We start from the raw sequence: 21,331 nt of genomic DNA, 5'->3' as shown, positions 1-21,331 counted from the left end.
TTTTTTTTTTGAATGAAAGCAAAAAATGTCGGAAATAGCATCGAATTTTAGAATAAGTTTACATTTGTTCGAATTGGTCACCTTTGGCACGAATTATGGCCTTCAAACGGACAATGTAACCGTCACACGCTGTCAGAATGTTGCTCTGCAGTATTTTGGCCCATTCCAGGCGAAGCGCTTGCCTAAGGTGATCGACAATTTGATATTTTTTAGTGCCAACTTTGGTTTCCAAAATACTCCAGACACAATAGTCCAACGGATTGGTATCCGGAGATTTGGTGGCGCGTGCTAAAGCCGTTGGTGCTGAGTCCTGTTGGAATATTCAAAGTCTGCGTGCCCAAGATTTTAATACACCCTCCAGAATATTTTCGCGACAATATTCGGCATTTATTCTGATGCCACTGTCGATTAATACGAGCGGGGAGCGACCATCGGCTGTTATGGCGGCCCACGCCACCACCATGGCCGGTGCTTGAGTTCTGGTGGCCAACCGAAGGTGCACATTTTCAGCTGACCTCTTTGGCAAGTAAACACGACCATTTTGTATTTTTACAAACTGCTGGACAACGAATATTTTCTCATCTAAAAAAACCAAATTCGACAGTTCACCAATTTCGGTCAAGCGAAGCAACTGTTTAGCTCTTTTGAGTCTATTTTCTTTCTGTTGTGGTGTAAGTTCTTGCACTTTTTGGAATTTTAATGGTTTTACACGAGCTCATTTTTCAATATTTGCCGAATGGAATATTGCGATATATTCAGCTCTCGAGTCATTTTTCGGCCACTGCGACGCGGGTTTCGATCAAGTAGTCGCTTCATTACTTTTCGATTTATTTCTGCTGATGTTGCTGTCCACTCCCTTGACGTCGGGCTACGCTACCAGTATCACGGCATTACGGAGCGATGGTACGAGAAACAAAAGATTTTTTCACATTTAAATGCTGGAGTGCTCTAACGATACCCCCTTGTGGCTCTCCAGCCAAATACAAAGAAATCACACTATCACGCTGGAATTCCATTACGAATAACTTTTTTTCTGCAAATTTCTCACCAAAATGCTTTTGTACGTTTGTAAACAATATAATGAGCTGTCACTGGAATAATTTGTTGAGTGGCTTTGAAATCACAGCAGTCTGAAGTTGGTTGCAGTTTTTTCATCTCAGCCTGTGTACTTTGTAGGGTCTAACATGAGTATTACGAGGAGTTACAAACGAAATGGCAAAGTTAATACAGCCTCCGTAGAATGTTGGAGGACGTTTTTCCCGTCAATCGTAATCAGATTTATAAAATAACCCTGCCGCAGAATTAGAAAATTTTAATTCACATTTCAACAGAATTCCAAGAGATTCTTGGAAAAATATATATTGCTGATCTAAATTATTACAATTTTTTGAATTTGGCTCTATGATATAATTAAATAAAATAATCCATTCAATACTTACACTTCTAAAACAGTTGTTGCCATTGTTGTCGCCGCTGCACTTGCCGACCCCGATGCTGATGTTGACGTTGTGCCCAACTTCTGCTGTTGCTGTTGCTGCTGATGATAATGCTACGTGGCGGCTGCTGCAGCTGCTGCCGCCGCCGCTGCTGCTAACACCCCCGGTGTTGGCAACGATGTGACTGTCGTCGATTCACTGCCCAAACTGCTGCTGGGTCGACTATTCTTGAAGGGGCTGGGTGACCTTCGACTCAGCGACTGAGGTCCATCGGGTGTTGTGGCAGCTAGATGCGGTGGTATGATTGCGGCAAAATTGGGATTTGGTAATTCCGTCCAGACGGCACGACCAAACTGTATGGACGGATAGCCCCAATAGACCGGTGGTAGCGCTGCATAACGCTGATAATTGTAGTAGGTTTGTGTCAGTTGATTTAAATGTTCTGTAGCTATTGAAGGTAAGTCGATAAAGGGGATGTATATGGGGGTGGAGTTGGGAAAAAAGAAAATATATTAATATCTGGTATTTTAAATAAAATATCAAAATATTGTAAATTTTAAGAAGATAATTAAGAGAAGTAGGACAATTTCTACAAGCTCTTTTTTAATCAACTTAGTTAATGGTAATTTTTTGTTTTTAAAAGTTCCACAGAAAAAAACTTTCAATTTTTTATAGGAGCTTAACATGGTAACAATATTATTCATTTTTTTTTTTTCAAAATACTCGTTTATAAACATTCTCTCTCGCTCCCTCTTGCTAATGTCTTAATACTCCCTCTTTTACACATGTCTATAAATACGATTTATTCACGCGGGCCCTCAATTCTCTCCCTACACAATTAGAACCATTGAAAAACAATGTTACAAGAGAGTAACAAAAAATTGGAGAATATAAAAGTGGACCCTCTGCCCAGCCCGGCTATAAATTACTCCCAATTTCGAATTTCTATAACAAAACCCCATTAAGGCTCAGGAGAGTACATGGTTTCTCGGTCTCTTCCAACATGGCTAGTTTACTAGAATATTTTGTTTATGTTTCAGGGAAACATTATTTTTTTTTTGGCTAGATGGCCCCCTTTGCCATCAAAGACATCATTCCGCTATCTTTTTAAGAATATATCCCAATCTTCAATTATGAATTAATTTCTTCGCCTTCAAAACCTTAAAGCTCCCACTTTGCCATTAAAATGTCCTTGTTCGTCTAATGAAATACTCTTGAACTCGTTCATAAGGACTTCTCTGCAACTTATCTATGAAGACTCCTTTCCGCTCGTCTTATAGCATTCAACCCGTCTAAAGAGATCGCATTTTAGAACTTTTTCAGCTCGTTAAATGAAAATAAAGCTGTTGCATCAGCTAGCCTAAAGAGACTCCAGGCTTAAGTCTGTCAAATTGACTCAAGCTTCAGCTTTTTTGAAAATACGTCAGGTCTCCTAACCAGACTAGAGAGAGATTCCAGGCTAGCTGGTCTATAGAGAGATTTCAATTTCAGCTAATAAAGAGAGGGACTCGAGCTTAATCTGGTCAATTGAGAGACTACAATTTCAGCTGATCACTATAGAGAGAATCAAACATCAAATGGTCAGTAGAGATACTCCAAATACAGCTGGTCGATACAGCGACTCCACCTTCAGTTTTGCAATAGAGAGACTCAATCTTCAACTGGTAAATAAAGAGTCTCCAGCTTCAGCTGGTCAATAAAGGGAATACAACTTCAACTGGTCAATAAAGGGACTCCAAATTCATCTGGTCAATAGAGAGACTCCAGTTTCAGCAGGTCAATAAAGAGACTCCCATCAGTTCGACTGAAGAGACTCCAGCTTCAGGACGTCTATGGAAACTCCAGTTTTATACTCGTCTATGGAGACCCCAGCTTTAGCTCGTCTATTGAGACTCTCTCGTCTATGAAGACTTCAGCATTCGCCTCGTTTATAGATACCCTCTCTGACTCGTCAATAGTGATTCCCTCTTCGGCTCGGCTACAGAGACTCTCTCCGATTCGTCAATAGTGACTCCTTCACAGCTCGTCTATACAGATTCCAGCATATACTCAAATAAGAAATCCTCCCCCTCCTCTATGAAGACTCCTTCTCTCTCAGTCCGCCTATAAAAGCACCCTCTTACTCGTCTATAAGTACCCTTCCTTTCAAATCTATAAATACCCTCTCGCTCTTGTCTATAAATACCCTCTACTTTTCGTCTATGAAAACCATCTTCTCTCGTCAATAAAGCCCCTGGTCTTTCAAAACTTCGGCTTGTCATTAGAGATTCCTTCTGGCACCATTTTAGGGACTCCCTCTCAGGTTGTCTATAGAGACTCCTTTTCGTCTTGTTTGTTGATACTTCCTCTCTCTCTGACTACGGCGAGTGTGCAACGCGGTGGTTGTGTTTTATACCTTAATAGCGGGTAGAGCTTCGGCTCGATGTGGAGTGGCATTCTCAATCGGGTGCTGTGACCCATTAGCAGCAGAGGTGTAAGATAGTCCTAAACCCCTAATTAGAAAGGAAGTGCAGCCCATGTTGTTGATCTTCGAATTGGTATCTGAATTGCTCTAAGAATTCTGGTTATCCTAAAGGAACGCTGGCCGACGCATCATATCGCGACTCCTGTGCAATGGTGGAATCATGTAAAACCCCCTCGACTTCCTACTCCTCTTCTCGTATAAAAATATTATTTACAAATCGTACTCTGAGACTCGTCTATAACGACTCTCTCTCTCTCACTCGCTCTCGCTCTCTCAGATCAATTATAAAAGACCGTCAAATCCCCTCTAGAGAATCCCTCTTAGCTCGTCTGAAGATATTTCCCTCAGCTCTTCTGAAGAAAATCTCTCCCAGCGCATCTATAGGGTCTTCGTCTTACCTCGTCTGTACAAACTCCCTCTCAGCTTGTATGTAGAGAATCTATCTCAGTTCGTGTATATAACCTCCCTCTTAGCGCGTCTAACTCCGTCTTTCCAACTTCCCAGTTCGTCTAAAATAAAACCACCCTCTACTCTATAGGGACCTCTTTTCGATCGCTTTAAATTATAAAAAGTTTATAATGAATTTATAAAGACATCCTACTCCTGGTCTATAACAGAGTCTCTGATTTTCGTGTTGTTCTTTTTAAATACTATACATTTAATTTTGAAAAGGTTTTTTAACATTAACCCTTCAATTTTGCTTGATTGGATCCAAAAAATATATATATTTTTTTAGTTAAAACATCAAGGTGTGCCATACCTAACATTTCCTCTTATACTGATACAATCAGTGTCACATATGTGCAATTCTCAAAAATATCCATTTGATTTGAGAACTGCACACATGTGACACGTTATTTGTGTGTGAGTGTGTGCGTTATTTTTATTACTTCCTCATGAATGTTATGCTATTGTCCAAGTGTGTTCCAGACGTTGCCATTAAATTTCAGTCTTGTTAACAATTATTTTTTGCCATTGTATTGAAATCGCAAATGCCATGCCCTATTCGAACAGGATTATTACGCAAAATCTAAGGTAATAAAAATGCTGAAGGTTGTAAAAATAATACACATTTTATGACTATTTTCCTTTGTGTATGCTTTCATACATTTAATTTTTCTTTGAATTTGAAAAAGTTCTTAATAATATTGTGAGAAAAGAAGAAATGAATTTGAAAATCGATTGTTTGAGTTTAACTCTTGCATTATCATTGGAAACTTTTATTGCTTTCGATAATACTGAAACCTTAAAGAGTAATAGTAAGTAATGTATGGGCTTTTCAGAATAAATACCTGAGAAGCCTCTTTGAGTGGACGACTGAAGAATAGTGTAAGAAAGATTAAGAACAGAAAGAGAAGAGAAAAGAGAGAGCTTTCATGCCAATTGACAAATGTCTTGCGGCCTCTTTTCAAAACTTCCATACATAGAGGTTATTTCTTCCAATAACCTGTCTTTGTATGTCGAAAGTAAACTCGAAAGAACAACATGTGTCCCTTGTAAGTTTGTAAGATTTTTATTTTTCTGTCATTTTGAAAAATACGCAAAAAATTGCGTTTTTCTTTCGAGTTCAAGAAACAGGACCTAATTCTTGAACTCGAAGAAGTACCTTCAGGAAACTTGAAAATGGGGTGCCTTATTATAGTTAGTGGTTCCTCTTAAATAAAGCTGTTGAAATTATTCTAACCGTATTTTTGTGAGATTTTTCTCGAAAAAAAGTTATTCGTGATGGAATTCAAGCGTGATAGTGTGTTTTCTTTATATTTGGCTGGAAACCCACAAGTGGCTATCGTCAGAGTTCTCCAGCATTTAAATGTAAAAAAATCTTTTGTGTCTCGTACCATAGCTCGTTATTGTGACGCTGATAGCGTAGCCCGGCATCAAGGAAGTGGACGGAAGAAAACAACAACATCAGCAGAAATGGTTCGAAAAGTAAAGAAGCGACTTCATCGAAATCCGCGTCGCAGTGGCCAAAAATGGCTCGTGAGCTGAATATATCGCAATATTCCATTCGGCAAATATAGAAAAATGAGTTCGGGATAAAGCCATTGAAATTCCAAAAAGTGCAAGAACTTACACCGCAACAGAAAGAAAATAGACTCAAAAGAGCTAAAGAGTTGCTTCGCTTGGACGAAATTGGTGAATTGCCGGATTTGGGTTTCTCCGATGAGAAACGAATGTTTTCTTATGCAGCAGTTTGTAAACAAACATAATAATCATGTTTACTTGCCAAAGAGGTCAGCTGAAAATGTGCACCTTCGGTTGACCACCAGAACTAAAGCGCCGACCATGGTGATGGTGTGGGCCGCCACAACAGCCGATGGTCACTCTCCGCTCGTATTAATCGACCGAGGTATCAGAATAAATGCCGAAAATTACCGGAAAAATATTCTGGATGGTGTATTAAAGCCTTGGGCACGGAAACATTTTGCCCGCAGACCTTGGACATTCCAACAGGACTCACCACCTTCGCACTCAGCAACGCGCCACCCAAGAATGGTTAAATGAGGTTCCATGAAAATCTCCGGATACCAATCCGTTGTACTATTGTATATGGAGTATTTTGGAAAGCAAGGTTGGCACTCAGCACCATCGCACTTAGCACACGCCACCCAAGAATGGTTACAAAATGAGGTTCCTCGCTTCATTTCCAGCGCACAATGGCCATCGAAATCTCCGGATACCAATCCGTTGGACTATTGTGTCTGGAGTATTTTGGAAAGCAAGGTTGTAACTGAAAAATACCAAAGTGTCGATCACCTCCAACAAGCGCTTTGCCGGGAATGGGTCAAAATACCGCAGAGCAATATTCAAGCAGCGTGTGACGGTTTCATTGGCCGTTTGAAGGTCACAATTCGTACCAAAGGTGACCAATTCGAACAAATCTTAACTTATTCTAAAATTTGGTGCTATTTCCGACATTGTTTGCTTCAATTCAATAAAATTTAAAAAAATATGTAAAAATTATGGGGTTCGACTTTGTTGCAGTTTTTTTTATCTCACTCTGTATATCTAGTTTTTTATTAAATTCTCATACATTCTCCCTTTATTCTAATAATCTGTTTTTTTCTCCTCTTTACGAGTATATTAACACTTTCTTCTCTTGTTTTCACTCGCTTTTTTTCTACAAAATATTGTCAGCCACTTGTGTTTCTAACCAATTTTCATCCGGTCGGATCAAAAAGTGTAAAAAATTGTTGTGTTTGTAATAATTCCCCAAAGCTCGTACATACATTGTCTGTGCATACATATCATGTGCCTAACTACCTGCCTAATTATGAAAATTATATGGCAAAAAGGTGCGAAAGAACAGAAATGATAGCCGACATAAAATGGGATTTCCAGTTATTTGAAGATATTATTAGAGCGAGGTGCCAGTGCTACTGTTATCCACACCGTCCCGAAATTAGACGCTGGCCACATGGCAAACAGGTGTTTCCTGCGGCCGATTATATTACCAGCTAAGCACTTATCGCCGTCTCTTTAACGACGTCATTCAATTGCATTTCAATTAGGCATTTGCTGATAGTTTGGGTCATTCTTTTTATAAGCGTGTGTTATGGGCGTTATGGGCAATTTGTCAATGTGACCTTACGTCGTAGTTCCATGGAAAGAAATCTGCAACATTTCAAAACGGGGAAAAATATGGTATTCATTTTTGCGACAAAGACAGACAGACATACAGGTGTTGTGTCAGGAGTTGTTAAGAAAATACAAGGAAGTTGATGCTGTCCTTATATGTCATAACAGGTATGTTATTGATTGCAATTGGCGATAAGCATTTGATTGATGAACGCAATAAGTGTGGCACTAAAGAGTTTTTTTTTTTTGAAATTTGTAATTATTACTTGCGATGCTTTTTATGAATTAGCCGGGATCTGTTAATTATAAAAGTAACAGTAAGTTGCCCAACCAGGTTTGCATTTATTTTGAAACAAAAATTAAAAGAGGACACATTTTATATACCAATTTTTTGGTCATTTTTGAGGCAACAAATATTAAATTGCGAAATGTAAAATGTGTTTCGCACGATGTTTCAATATCCGTTTCATATATCAGAACTATAGTTCATGCGGTTCTCTACAGAAAAGTGGTACCACATTTGTATCATTTTGTGCTGTCAAGCAGTTTTCACAAAATTAAGGACCTCTTGGCAAATATTGTTTTTTCTCGGATTTTTTTTTTTTAATTTTCAGATACCTTAATTCGGGGATAGTATTTTTTTCCTGGTAGACGGACAATAAATTTAAAAGCTAATAAGAATACCTGTCCAGCGAGTGATTATTTCAAACGGTTCGGAAGTTGATACATCTTTAATTTTTTTGGAACAGTGTTGGCATGTTTGTTCGGGATACCATAATATTTTGTTGTTGGAAAATAGCCAGCCTAAATCCCATTATTGTGGTTTTTATAAAAACAACGTTTGTTTATTAGTGCAGAACGATGGTAATGTTTACCAGGGGGTAAGGCAGGGAATACATAAGTTTCGGAAAGAGCCACCAATCCTCAGCAGTTCCCTTGTTTTTTGTCTGGGATATTCTCCCCACAAGTTATTTTAAAAATAATTTCTATGACAAAAAACATTTTTTACCCAAGTGACGAGATTGTGAAAATTTCAGAATTCTAACTTTAGTTATTTTCCTGAGACCTACGCTTGGGACCTAGGCTTGGGGGCAACCGTCTTGTCTCTTTCGAAAAAGAGAATTTTCTAATGTTTTTTTTTATGGGAAAGTTTGTTTATTTGGGGCCTAAAATTATTTTGAAATTCATTTTTGGGTACCACACAGAGGGGCTTTTGTGCCTGCCACGCCATAATTTTTAAATTTTTTTAATTTTATTGCGGAATTAGCATCAAGTCTTAGAAAAGGTTGAGATTTGTTCGAATTGGTCACCTTTGGTACGAATTATGTCCTTCAAACGGCCAATGAAACCGTTACACACTGCCCGAATTTTGATCTACGGTATTTTGGCCCATTCCCGGCGAAGTGCTTGCTTGAGGTGATCGACACTTTGATATTATGTAGTGCCATCCTTGCTTTCCAAAATACTCCAAATACAATAGTCCGACGGATTGGTATCCGGAGATTTTGGTGGCGATTGTGCTCTGAAAATGAAGCGGGGAACCCCATTTTGTAACCTTCTTGGGTGGAGCGTGCTGAGTGTGATGGTGCTGAGTCCTGTTGGTCCAATGGTCCAACGGATTTGGTCTACGAGACACAAAGGATTTATTCTCATGTAAATGCTGGAGTGCTCTAACGATAGCCACTTTGGGTTTTCCTGCCAAATATGTTGTTCTGAAATCACTATCACGCTTGAATTCCATCACGAATAACTGTTTTTTGGAAAATTCTCACCAAAATGCTTTTGTACGCTTGTAAACAATATAATGAGCTGTCACTGGAATAATTTTAAAAGCTATCGGACGAGTGGCTTAGAAATGACAGCCATCTAAAGTTGGTTGTAGTTTCTGTGTATGTGTAGGTCTGTGTATGTGTAGGTTTGTGGAAATAAATATTAGAAAGTACAAATGACGAAAAATACACACGCGGTATGACAAGGACCAAATAAAATATTTTTTTCAGATTACAACGATATATCTCCCCCCATTATATATCACATTCTTTAATAAGAGTATATATCATTATCTCTCTTTCACGTAGCTTAAACCACCGTCAGCCACTTCTAACAAACTATGTCTATATCAACGGCTTCAAACTTCAAGCATTAACAAGTCCTTCAAAGAAAAAAAATCTTTTCGCGTCTGTTTGATACATGAATGCCATGAATTTTATAAATCCATAAATTTCAACCTCTATCCCCCCTTCTCTTCAACATGGATTTATAGGAAATGTTGAGAAAAAAAAAATATAAAAAAACTTGGTCATAAACACTTTGCATTTTACGATCATTTGTTGTCGAGACAAAATGCGTTAACTCGGCATTCGGGCAGAATAGGAAATGAAACGATTCGTTTTTTTTTTGTTGATGGCAACAGCTCTTACGAAGAGCATCATACTTATATCCTGTAGGGTAGAAGGAGCAGGATTATACGGCTTTATTTAATGGCTGTTAAAGATTGCTTGCTTTCTATGATGTATTCATTTTTTATCTATGTATTTGTGGGGAAGTGTATTTGTATGGGGTTTGAAGTTAAGGAAATATATGATGTGTATCTTGAGTGTGTATTAAAGTGATACAACTCCATTGGGAATCTTTAGGGAACGTATCAAATGGCTATAGCTGGTAGGGAATAGTCATGAAGGACTGTTGAGAGGATTAAAAAAAATGTTAGCTATCTTGCCATTTAATAATAGAGTCGTTTTTCGCACCTGTAATTGGATTCTCTAACTAATTTTTGGAGTTACCGACAAAAAATCGGTAACTTTGAAAGCTAAAATTTTGATTTAAAAAATAAGTTAAATTTGACAAAATTGGTAGCTATCGGTAGTTCTTAGCGACTATTTGGATTTCGTCGCTAAGTTACCCACTTATTTCTTAAATTATCGAAATTAAGTATTTTAATATTACCGACTTTTGTCGTTAACTCAAAATATGAGTTAGAGAATTCCACTACTGATTGAAGTTATATACAACGGTTTCTATGAGTTATACAAGACCGATACATCCCATATCATTCCACCCTCTAAAAAACGAGAGGACCTTGTGGTGAGAGAGGTTTTTAAATGTGCAAAGATGAAAGAAATTATGTTATATGCATTATTTCTGATTTTATGAGAGTTGTGATTATTCAAACGGTTTGACCCTTTATGAGGGAGGTACCAGAAGTAGTGAACCGATTTTTTCGATTTTCCTTCCTTGGTCCAATAAATTATTGCGATTTGTCATTTCAGTCAAATCAGACACTCAATATCCTCTATATATCAAAAAGAGTAGTGAAATAACTGACTGAGTGACAGATCGAGAATTAACGCCCAGGCGAATCAGCTGAAGCTAGAATCTAGAAATTTTGCTCTAGGCTCAGTCTTGGTGCGCAGGCATGTGAGACAGGGTTTTTGGAAAACATTACGAAAAGAACTTAAATGTACCAAAATTTTCAAGTTTTGTTTTGTACAAACGAAAAGAGCTAGAATTCGGAAATTTGGAATGAGAGTCATTCATTGTGTGCATTGTACCAAAGGTTTTTTGGAAAATATTATTTTAAGAATGCGAAAAAAATCTAAAACGGTACTAAACTTCTAAAATAGTACCACTTGATGTTATGTGAAAGGAGAGAGCTAAAAACATGAAATTTGGTATGAGAATCAAGGTTGGAAAATAAGTATTGATATATGAAGGTGGTTTTGGAAATATGTACAGTTGGGTTTGGGGTAAACAGATGAAGCTGGAATTTTGAAATTTTGTATTGTGATATCTGTTCGTGATAGGATTGTGATAAAGAGGTGATTTTGAGTATGTGTACTACAAGTGCACGAAAAGTACTAACTAGTACTATATTTGGTACAATTTGATTTTGGATGAACAAATAGTTATAGTTATAGATAGCTTGAAATCTAAAATTTGGCATTAGGATCGCAGTTAATGTGTAGCTTGGACATTTAGAAATGGTTTCGAAAACGTGTACTATAATCGTACGAAAAGCACTAAATGATACTGTATTTGAAGTAATAGAGTCACAATTCTGGAATTTAATTACTAATGCTATTCGAGTTTGAGATTTGGCGGTGGTTGGAAAATGTGTCCTATATTTGTGTAGTAAATGGTACTAAATTTGGTATTGGGTAAAGGTATAAGGTTGCAATTCTCAAATTTTATATAAAGGTCCCTGTTGATATCTGGAATTGAGATTTGTAGATGGGTTTGACTTAATTGGGTATTGGGTGAAGGGAGAGTAGGAATCCCGACAATTGATACTCTTTTGATATCTGAGATTGAGATATGGAGGTGGTTTTAGAAATGTGTACCATAATTGTACGAAGAGTACTAAATAGTACAAAATATGGTATTGGTTGAAGGAATAGAGCTGAAATTGTGAAATTTGATATGAATGTCACTGTTGGTGTCTGGAGGGGTTTTTGGAAATGTGTATCTTTATTGTGCGAAAAGTACTATTTGGTGGAGGTATAGGGTTGCAATTCCTCAAATTTGATATCAAGGTCTCTGTTGAATTCTGGAATTGAGATTTGGAGATGATTTTGGAAATGTTTACTAAAAATATACGAAAGGTACTTAAATGGGTATTGAGTGAATTTAAAGAGCTGAAATCCTCAAATTTAATATTGAGGCCTCTGTTGGTATCAGAATTGAGATCTGTTGGTGGTTTTGGAAATGAGTACTAAAACAATACGAAAAATAATCAGAGGCAGTTTATTGGATATTGGGTGAAAGGAGAGCTTGAATCCCGTGTTTTTGGAAATGTGTACCATAATTGTGCGAAAAGTTCTAAATAGTACAAAATATGGTTCTGGGTGAAGGAATAGATCTGAAAACCTGAAATTTGGTATAGATGTCACTGTTGATGCCTGTGGTTAAGTTCTGGAGGTTTTGGAAATATGTATCATAATTCTTCGAAAAGTACTTAGTGGTACTAAATTGGGCATAGAGTGAATATAAAACTGGAATGCCGAAATTATATATTGGGGTCTCTGTTGGTATCTGATGTTGGTTTTGGGAAATGCATGCAATTGTTCGAATAGTACTAAATTGTACTAATATTGGATTTCTGTTGGTGTCTACGATGAAGAGATGTAGATTGATTTGGATATGCGTACTGAATGTTACAAAATTAGTTAAAGTGTGAAGAGATAAAGCTGAAATTCTGAGTTTTTATATTTAGGTCACTGTTGGTTTCTAGGGGTTACATATGGAAACGTTGAAATATTTATTGGAAAGAAAAAAATTTTTTGATGTAAATTGTAAACATGGTCCTATTATTCTTTCCGGAAAAGTAAAAAAGGAGCTGAGTTCGGCCGGACCGAACTTTTAATATTCTCCATCATTTGGAAAGAACTTGAAAATTTTCAAAAAACTTCCGGAAACTACCACATAAATGAAAACTTTTATATGGAGATTATACGAAGACGTGGACCTGCTACACATTTTTTTGTCATAAGCTGTAGTACCCATTACGAACTTCAAATACGAAATTTGAAATAATTCCGGTAAATGTCGCAAAAATCATGAAAATACCGAATATCAACAATTTTTTTTTTTGTTATAGGCGTAGTACACATTTCGAACTTCAAATACCAAATTTGAGACAATTCTGTCGATTAATTTCGCGCAAATCATAAAAATACCGATTATCGGGAGGTACCATCATATGGGGCTATACGACGACGTGGACCTGCATACAAAAATGTTTGTCATAGGCTGTAGCAGCCATTAAAAAATTAAAATATGAAATTTGAATAATTCCGGTAAATAATGTCGCTGAAATAATGAAAATACCGAATATCGGGAGGTACCGTTATATGAGGGCTATGCCTGCACAGATAATTTTCTGTAATCCATTACGAACATCTAATACGAAATTTGAGACAAATCCGGTGAATAATGTCCCTAAAATCATCAAAATACCGAAAATATTGAGGTATCATTATATGGGGGCTATACCAAAACGTAGATGTAGCTCTATCCATCCATTTTCAATACCGAAAGTCCTGTAGACTTAATATACATTTGAGTAAAATTTTATGAACTTACTTCATTTCGTTCGGGAGCTAGAGTGATTTCCACAAACGGACACATGGATAGACGGACAGACACCGCTATATCGACATAGATTTTTGTGCTGATCGAGAATATATATACTTTGTGGGATCTAAAATGTATATTTCGAGGTGTTACAAACGGAATGACAAACTTAATATACCCTCTATACTATGGTGGTATACCCTCCAAAACCTAATAAGAAATGTTGGAACGAATTAAAATTTAAAGTGGGATATAGAGGACACTTCCTAGTTCGTTTTATAAATATAGAACTCATACCAGGTTTGTGAAAAATAGTGCAATTTGACAGTGTAAACCTCCTTCTAGAGTGTAGTACAGACGGACATGAGAACCACAGATACAGTGAGACATAACTGCATTCTCCTGCAACCAGAGCACAAATTTGACGGTTTACTTGCGAGTGCAACATACTCGCAAGCGGGTGTGCTTGAGGTGTAGGAGTTATTCACGAGGCTTCCACCATTTTGTTTTATGGGGAAGTGGTCGCGAGTTACTCCTCTTTGAAATATGAGAATGGGAGTCAAAATAAAAAGTATACTGCCGAGCGAGTTTTACCCTTTTTAAGATTCGAGCGATTTCAGATCTTTATCTGAAAAGAATTTCGTCCAAAGAGATATGGCTGTGATTTTTAGCCGTATCACATAATATATACACCCTGTAGAAATACGGATGTGGGTATAAAAATACCATTTAAAAGAAAGCAATAATTAAATTTAATTAGAGAATTTTAAATAAATAATTGCACTTTTTTATTATGAAAATACATTACCTTCTACAAAAATAAAACTATCGCCAATGTTATGTGTTATTATAACATTTAAAACTTTATTCGTATTTTTTTCTGCATATTTGTTTTTGTTTGTTTTTTCGATCATATTTGTTTTACATTTATAACTTTAAAATTAACATAAAAATTCCATACACAATAAATTCTTGATTAATAAACTTAAAAACAAAAACTATTAAATAGTAATAAAAAACTTCCAACGCTTAACTATTAGAATTCTATGCTACGTTAACTCTGTACAAATCGAAGTGTGCTGAAAAAACAATGGATTGCAGCGACTAAACTCAAAGCGACAAAAAAACTAACTAGCATTGGAAATTTTCTAATTAAAGTTTTTCTATAATTAAATATTTAGTTGCTTATGTTTTTCATTAAATTAAATTATTTTAATGTAATTTTATATTTGTTTGTTATATATTTATTTGTTTTCATTTAATTTAGGTTATTAGTTTCATGTGTAGTTTGTTTGCAATTTAAATTTATTTTTTTTTAATTTACTTCTATTTGTAGAGAATTAATGTTATTTGTAAAACTAATTATGCTTAAGCAAAGTTAAATTAATAGTAATTATTTATAATTGTATATATAATTATTTTTTTATATATATTTCTCTTTTTTCTAATATTTTTTTTACAAACTTTGCCTAAGCATTTGTTATATATTAAAGTTTATGGTTTAATAAAATATTTAATTTGATAGTAATTTTCACAAACAAATTTAATGACTTTTTTTGTTAATTTAACACAGTGTTTTTGGTATGTTTTTTTGCATTGATTTTTTTTGTCGTTTGTTTTTCAAAAATAATTAACGAAATAAAATTTTTAGCCTTTATACACAAATTTTGTGCATTTTTTTCTATAACGAACATTTACATATTTCTCAACAGCCAATGAAAATTATGTGCATTCTTAATTCAATTTTATTTTTCATATTTCTTTTATGATGAGATTTTTGTTTTTATAACATTGTGCAGCAAGAAGTTGTATTTGAAAAATACCCCATTTGTCTTAAAAGATTCCTTTCCGACCATTCTGAGCGAATTTGGAATAACTCCTGTGCAATTCATATGGTAATTTATTTTGGTTGGATTCTCAGATAACATTTGGGATACGCAGCTTATTTTAATCGACTTTTGGTATTAAAAAGTCTAAAAACAAAAGTCGAACTTTACCACCAATTATAAATGTTTTCGATGTTTATTTTTTAAACCAACCGATTAATTTTTTTATTCGGTTTTATCATCTGTTGGAAAAACGTTACTTCAAAAAATATCAACTAGCTGAAAAAGTCGATAGGCCTTAAAAGTTGATTGATTCCACTGATTTTCCAAAAGGGGTGAACAAGATCTTAGGTAACAGAAGAAGTGGATCCACATATAGTCCATCTCCTAACTCAATATACTTTTATGAAAAATAGTGCAAATTTAAATTTACCTCCTTCTAGAGCGTAGTACATAGATACATGAGAACAACAGAGACAGAGAGACATGACTACATTCTTCTGAAACTAGAGCACCATTTTGAAGTTTTATTTGCGAGGGAAATATACTCGCGAGCGGATGTGTTCGAAGTGTAAAAGAATTCAGTTTAGGTGATTGAAAAAGTCAATAGGCCATAAAAGTCCATTGATTTATTCCAAAAGGTGTGAGAAGGAGGTCTTACAGTTTTCTATATGATGTATTTCTGGGTTGATTTTGTTTTTGACAATTCCGAACGTATCCTGTACGACTTCTGTGCAACGCATATGATAATTTACTTGATTTCATTTTAACTTGACTTGAATCACTGTTAATCGACTTTTGGCATTAAAAAGTCAAAGTCGAGATAAAAATCTTAAGACCGACTTTTCGTAATTCACAGATTTGCTCGTTTTAACTCGGCAGAGAAATTTGCTCGCAAGCAGGATGGATCGAAAAGTGGTCCTTGTTTAACAGAGTCTACTCTTAACTTTTTTGTTTTGTGTGGCAGTGCTCCTGAGTCACTCCAGTTTGACAAATTGGGTTGGGAGCAAGTTCGCTGAGTTATACGATGAAAGAGTGAGTCCAAAAGGGGGAGGAGGGGATGTGCTCGTGTACAGAAAAAATACACATACATAGAAATACAACACGACGGTATGACAAAAACTAAAAAAATGATCGGAAAGAGTAGAAACTGTTCGACTTCGAACAAATTTTGTCATATTCGAGTGACATCGAAACATAACGTTTTCTCGTTTTTTTTGCTTCCCGGAGCTCTCCCGCTCGAATACGTGTGTGTTTCACTATTTGCTCAAATTCGAGCGAAAAGTGCTCGGAAAGAGTAAAATCTGCTCGATTTCTAACGAATTTTGTTCCTACTCAAAAACTAGGAAAACATGCTAGCTCATATTCGAGGGACATCGAAAAATTATGTTTTCTCGATTCTTTTCTTTCTGCTTCCAGGAGGTCTATCGCTAGCAATTTCTGTGAGTTTCACTATTTGTTCATATTCGAGCGAGTTTGCTTTGAATTTTATTATTAAAACGTTTTGATTGATTTTCAATTGTTTTACCAGCCAAAAAGTAGGCTACAGTAAATGTGTTTTTGTTTTGATATTTATTAAAACGTCACTTCAAGTCCTTCAAAGCAAAAATCTAATGAAATATATGATGTCGACCAGAATTTAGAGATATTTGCGATTCTTACCACATTCAAGAGTCAACTTTGACAATATGACTTCATAAGACGAAAATCGATATAGATATCCCTACTCTCGGCTATTAATACTTACTTTCGAGATTCAAATTTTGATTGAGTGATTAACGATTTGTTAATTAAGTTTTGCCATGGAAAAGTCTAAATTTGAAGTCGTCTTTTTCCTAGAAAGTCGATTTTAATTAGTCGATTTTCGATTTTGAAAATCGATTTAAATATAAATACATACTTTCGAAAATCGACTATAGATCGATTGAGTACTTGACTTTTGGTATGAAAAGGTATAAATTCGAGGTCGGCTTTTAACTGTGGTAAAAAATCTTAAAGTCGACTTTAAGTAGTGGATTTTCGATTTTGAAATCATTTTTATGAGAACCAAAAAATATGCAACGAATGACGAATTTTTAGTTTTGATTTTCAATTCTATGAATAATTTCCTCCAAAAAGTGAAAACATAGATCTTATCATATGCTATAAAATTAAATATCAAAAAATCTAAATCAACTTTGGTTCAAAAATTCAAAATCAAAGATTATCTTTTAACTAATGGGACGACAAAATCCATGGAACAATTTCGTGAAACTACGGAAATACAGCCTGTTTTCTGTCAGAATTATTCAAATTTAGAGGAAACAAGTTATTCTCATTTCTTTGATATTTTTCCTTATTTTTGAAATTAGTTAAAAATGCGAAAGTTGAATGGAAAGCCTGAATTTTCTTTCCAAAAATGTTACCCAAATTGTTGATTATTTCAATTCCATGTCAAAACTAAAAAAAAAAAAAAATGGCAGAAGTCGGGCACACTCTAAAAAAATTGTAACCAGCTGATAGCTTTACTTTACATATTTATTGTACCATGGCAGAATCGATTTTTTCTATTGAAGTCAAAACTCTAAAACACAACATTTGCATTCGACCCTAATTTTGTCAAGTCTTTCTTTAGAAAGGAGGAAGAGATAGGCAAAATAATAGAGCTTGTCCAAATCTCATCTCTTCCAAAAAAAAAAAAACCTACAAACCTTTTTTAATCATTTTTCATAGATCTGTTACTACCGACAATTCTGAACGAAGTCTGAAAAAATCTGTGCCACATATTTTAAGAAATATATCCATGTGACAGGAGGGAGTAAAATATATTTTTATTTTCATTGGATTTCGTCTGGAAAGGTTCCAATACCAAATGCTGCACAATGTCATAACAACAAAAGAATAATGGATGCACAATTAGTCAGAGATCCCCATTATTTTTTTTAATTATGAACTAATAATAATAATTTTAAGTACATTTTATGCGAATATATTTTAAAGCTGCAGAAATCTTTAAAAAATGTGATGTGAATAGTTTTTTATGATTTTTTTCCGAAGATTATTGGAACAAATTAAGAATATTTTATTATGATATATGGCATTTGTAAATTTCTGTTTTAGAGAAATTAGGAAATGAATAATAACTACAATTAAACAATATTTTCTTATTACTTACGTATGCCCTGTTCCGGTACCTGCAAGTTGTATGATATTTTTCTGATATCATAAGGGATAAAAACTTTACATTCTTGCAGCTCTGGAACAGAGCATAATATAACTCTAACTGCAGTGTAAAACATCTGGCAAGATCAAATAAATTTGCTGAAATTTATTGCCAGATGTTTTACATGTGCCACCTATAAACTTGCGATTAGTGCAAAACATAAACCGTACTATGAGAAAATTTGTTTTAAAACTAAATAATATTTTTTTTTTCATATATAAGTATGTGTGTATATGGAACAGAAAAATCTTATAAAACAAATATTTTTTTCTTTTGTACATAAACTACAAATTAAATATTTATAACAAAATGTTCTTACATTGTTTTTGTATACCAATAATATCAACAGAAGTGATGTGTTATTACAAAAAGGAAAAATTTTGAACTAATTTTTCATAATTTTGATTCGAATTTATGATAGAAGTTTTTTAGAAGGTTGCAAAATACGGTCGAACGGGGGATAAGTAAGTTGGCTTTGGATTATACGACATTCAGCATTAAAAAGTGTTAACTTTGAAATCGACTTTTGGCTTGTGCAAAAAATCGCAAACTCGACTTTTTGTAATTGATTTTGCGATTTTTTATTTTTATATGAGCCAAAAAAATAAGCCACGTAATTGTGTCGCAATTTTTACAATTTTTGTAAAAAATAAAAAAAAACAATCAAATGTCTATTTCGAGTAAGTAATTCGATAGCTTCAAATGTTTCAATCCCTCTCCCCCTTCGCTTTCAAAGAATTTTTTTCAGTAAAGTAAATATATTCGAAACTTACCTCAGAGAATATTTACTGTTATGAGAGGCACTAACACTATGTCGATCCTGCTCTATATTCGTTACTTGACGAATAAGACAAAAAACGTATTTTTTCTTCTCTTCTATAATCGATATTATAATATTATTAGCAAATTTATTTATTAGCAAAGACTTATGAATATATAGACAAGGGAATGTTAGTTTTATATTCTTAGCCAGGTGGGTCTCAGCACGCTTTTCCATAGTCAACATGCTGATTAAGTCAGTTGACCTAGTCGACTTCGAAAACACATTTCTTTGATTTTTAACCAGTAAAGAAAGTCTTAAAGTCGGGCGGGGCCGATCCTACACCACTTTGCTAATTTAGTAGAGCTGCGCATAACAATTAAAAGTTTTTATGGGAGAATTCAATCATACACGCTTTGATTATAATTATAATTTAAAGCTCAAAGGACTAAATATGCCGAAGCATTTGTATCTTTTAAATTCGGACTTGTATTGCCCATTTGGTGCACAATTAATTTGAAATCGGATAAAAATATATATGGGAGCTATATCCTAATCGGAACCGATCTTTACCAAATTTGATATACTAGCTTCTAGACTTAATTCGGTCGTAAGTGCCAAATTTCATCCAATTTGGGCAAATAGTAGACGTTTGGCGCACAATCAAAGGTAAATCGGATGAAGTTATATATGGGAGCTATATCCAAATCTGAACCGATCTCGATAAAATTTAGCAAATATATTTCTGAGCTGTATTTGATATATTTCCCCAAATATTGTTTCGGAGGACAAAAATAACAAATCGGATGAACAATATATATGGGAGCTATAGCTTTATATGAACCAATTTCGATCAAAATTGGCATACTTATTTTCAGGTCTAATCTGATCGTACGTGCCATAATTACATACGTAATGCTGTACTATTCGGACTGATATTACACGTTAGGTGCACAATAAAAGGCAAATCGGACGAAGATATATATGGGAGCTATATCTAAGTTTTGACCGATTATCTCCAATTTCAATAGGGTTCGTCCTTGGGCCAAACAAATTATTTGTGCAAAATTTCTGGATAGGGCAATAAATGCGAACTGTACTTTGTTTACAAAAACACATGGACAGACGGACGGACGGACATGCATAAATTGACTCAGAATGTGATTCTATGCAGATCATCAAAAGGAACTATGGGTCTATCTCGTTTCATTTTGCCTGTTACAAACAAATGCACAAAGACATAATACCCTGACAACCTTGTGGTGTACGGTATAAAAATTACACTTGATGTCGATGTCATCAATGTCTTATTTTGGAATAGTTTTTAACTTTCAAATAACCTTCAGTTGTTGATATTGTTAACATTTTAGATTTGAGTGATTTCATTATTTTCACTCGTACCCCTGAAATGACATGATCGACATCTGCTGATTCAGATATTTTCGAGGATAAACGGCGAGAGCATTCCTTCATCCATATATTCATTAGCCTATGGTATAACAGTTTACTCTCTCTCTCTATTTATTACATGCTCTCTGTTATCTTACCATAAGGGTGAGAGCTCAATAGTTTTATCTTGTAATCACTTTCTCTGAGCCATGATTTCTGAATTTATTCTTTATTGAAATTCTGTAATGACTTCGTAAATAATTTAAAATGTTTTAGCAACCTTTAAAAATCGTTCAGAGAGCTTTGAAAAGATGATTTACAATATTGTTATTATGCATTTAATTTAGCTGTTTTTTGTGTTTCTTAGCTGCAATAATTCTTAACTAGAGTGTGTGATGTGTAGACGATCCAAGTTCCATCCTTCGAATGCTCCAGTTATTAACGCCCACCAGGAAAAGTTGATTGAAGATCCAAGGGAATATCGTTATTAGGGGTATGTTGATTGATGATTCATTGGTTTGTTGATTAAAGAATGGGATTGTTGATTGAAGAGCAATGGTTTGTTGATTGTAGATTGATATATTTTTGACGTTGGGAAACAAA

The 21,331-nt window shown here is 34.9% G+C and overlaps 1 protein-coding gene across 9 annotated transcripts in view; it reads right to left on the bottom strand.

Annotated features, from left to right (window-relative positions):
* The window catches only part of LOC101895413 (protein doublesex), a 289,473-nt gene that overhangs the window by 16,409 nt on the left and 251,733 nt on the right, over positions 1-21,331 (bottom strand). For 8 of the 9 annotated variants that reach the window (XM_059118139.1, XM_059118136.1, XM_059118140.1 and 5 more), the window contains one exon: positions 1,440-1,884. In XM_059118139.1, the coding sequence (XP_058974122.1) occupies positions 1,550-1,884 (335 nt within the window). In that variant the 3' untranslated portion in view covers positions 1,440-1,549. The remainder of the gene's footprint in view (positions 1-1,439; positions 1,885-21,331) is intronic. The other variant, XM_059118143.1, reaches the window with a different exon arrangement.

This window comes from Musca domestica, unplaced genomic scaffold (genome assembly GCF_030504385.1).
Source record: "Musca domestica strain aabys unplaced genomic scaffold, Musca_domestica.polishedcontigs.V.1.1 12, whole genome shotgun sequence".
Classification (NCBI taxonomy): Eukaryota; Metazoa; Arthropoda; class Insecta; order Diptera; family Muscidae; genus Musca; species Musca domestica.
Note: the sequence above shows the minus strand (reverse complement) of the source record. Positions and strands in the feature narration are given on the sequence as shown.